Raw genomic sequence first — 2,292 nt, 5'->3', positions numbered from 1 at the left:
ACAACTCTACTATCACAACTCCACAATATAATTCTACTGCCAGACCACTACTATCACAATTCTACAACAGATTTCTACTACCATAACTCTACTTCCACAACTCTACTACCACAGCTCTACAATAGAATTCTACTACCACAACTCTACTACCACAACTTTACTACCACAATTCTACAACAGATTTCTACTACCACAACTCTACTATCACAACTCTACAATAGAATTCTACTACCAGACCTCTACTACCACAACTCTACTACCACAACTCTACAACAGATTTCTAGACTTAAGTAAAAGTTCATGTGACATGAAAGCAATCAATATATTATGAATCAACTTGTCTAATTTTACCACATTTTTTCTTTTATTTTAACTACGTGATGCTAGAATCAATACAACAGGAACAAATACCTTTCACAGAAATACATCACATTGAAGTTAGATTCCATAATTAGAAGGCTTCCATCCAATATACAAGCAAATAAGTTACTTAAAATACACCTTTTAAGGCCAGGCAAATATTTTCTTTGATTTTATTAATAATTTCTTTTTAGATTTATATAGAGCATATTTACTCCATCTTTTTCCTTTATTTTTATCCACTTATAGTACGTCATATTTTATCATAAGGCAAAATTTAAGTGCCTTGTTTTACCACTTTTATAGAATAAAAATAGATTTTCAAAGAAGCAATTCAACAAAGCAGCTTGAAATTGCTTTTAATATCTATATTGATATATATTTCAGAGAGTCCACACAGCTAATACTCTTATTAGTGCTGACGAATAGTCGAATAGTTAAAATCAGTTTTTCAGAATATTCGAATGGGATTTTACAATGCAATTATTCGCACGTACATTGACTAACTTGATTTGTAAAAAAGTTCAGTTTTGAAATTCTCCTTGTCGATAAGGTCGAACTGGTAACTTTATTTACTATATGACCAGGGTATCGTTCCACAACTAATTCAGTTCTAATTGCCAGTAAATGGACGATTTTTCAAGCAATTTGTCAATTGAAAATATCATTGATTATTCAATGCAAATCAAATGATACTGTCTAATAGTCGAATGATACTGTCTTATAGTCGAATGATACTGTCAGATAGTCGAATGATACTGTCTTATAGTCGAATGATACTGTCTAATAGTCGAATGATACTGTCTAATAGTCGAATGATACTGTCTAATAGTCGAATGATACTGTCTTATAGTCGAATGATACTGTCAGATAGTCGAATGATACTGTCGGATAGTCGAATGATACTGTCGGATAGTCGAATGATACTGTCGGATAGTCGAATGATACTGTCTAATAGTCGAATGATACTGTCTAATAGTCGAATGATACTGTCTAATAGTCGAATGATACTGTCGGATAGTCGAATGATACTGTCTAATAGTCGAATGATACTGTCTAATAGTCGAATGATACTGTCTAATAGTCGAATGATACTGTCTAATAGTCGAATGATACTGTCTAATAGTCGAATGATACTGTCTAATAGTCGAATGATACTGTCTAATAGTCGAATGATACTGTCTTATAGTCGAATGATACTGTCTGATAGTCGAATGATACTGTCTAATAGTCGAATGATACTGTCTAATAGTCGAATGATACTGTCTAATAGTCGAATGATACTGTCTAATAGTCGAATGATACTGTCTAATAGTCGAATGATACTGTCTAATAGTCGAATGATACTGTCTAATAGTCGAATGATACTGTCTTATAGTCGAATGATACTGTCTTATAGTCGAATGATACTGTCTAATAGTCGAATGATACTGTCTTATAGTCGAATGATACTGTCTAATAGTCGAATGATACTGTCTAATAGTCGAATGATACTGTCTAATAGTCGAATGATACTGTCTTATAGTCGAATGATACTGTCTAATAGTCGAATGATACTGTCTTATAGTCGAATGATACTGTCGGATAGTTAAATGGTAAAAATCCCCATTCGTGTGAGCACTAAATCTTATTTAGATTTGTATCTTTCAGACCAAATAAATAATCTACTGCTCGCCCACACTCAGAGTTAATCCACACGTTCATTCATAAGTCTGATGAAAAGGCAAATCGGATTTCAAAAAAACTGATTAACCCTGCCTAATCCTAACGATTATAAAAAAGCTGATATTTTTAACCAGGTGGTTAACAAGTTGATTGTTTATTATATGAAATACTAGGATTTAATTGTGAAAACTTCAATACCTGTTTATTTTAGACCTATCTTGTTATGACATGTATGATGTTGACTTGTTTCAGTTCTGCACTAATACC

General features: G+C 32.5%; 1 protein-coding gene across 1 annotated transcript; it reads left to right on the top strand.

The window, feature by feature from the left end:
• Nucleotides 1-1,217: 1,217 nt before the first annotated feature.
• LOTGIDRAFT_146308 (hypothetical protein) lies at nucleotides 1,218-1,952 on the top strand (the record flags this gene model as incomplete). The annotated part of the gene is made up of 1 exon (XM_009066559.1): nucleotides 1,218-1,952. One exon carries the CDS (start codon nucleotides 1,218-1,220, stop codon nucleotides 1,950-1,952), a length of 735 nt encoding a protein of 244 aa, XP_009064807.1.
• Between the last annotated feature and the right edge of the window lie 340 nt (nucleotides 1,953-2,292).

The sequence above is a fragment of the Lottia gigantea genome (genome assembly GCF_000327385.1).
Source record: "Lottia gigantea unplaced genomic scaffold LOTGIsca_775, whole genome shotgun sequence".
In the NCBI taxonomy this organism is placed as follows: Eukaryota; Metazoa; Mollusca; class Gastropoda; family Lottiidae; genus Lottia; species Lottia gigantea.
The sequence above is the reverse complement of the archived record's forward strand: the minus strand, read 5'-3'. Positions and strand labels throughout refer to the sequence as shown.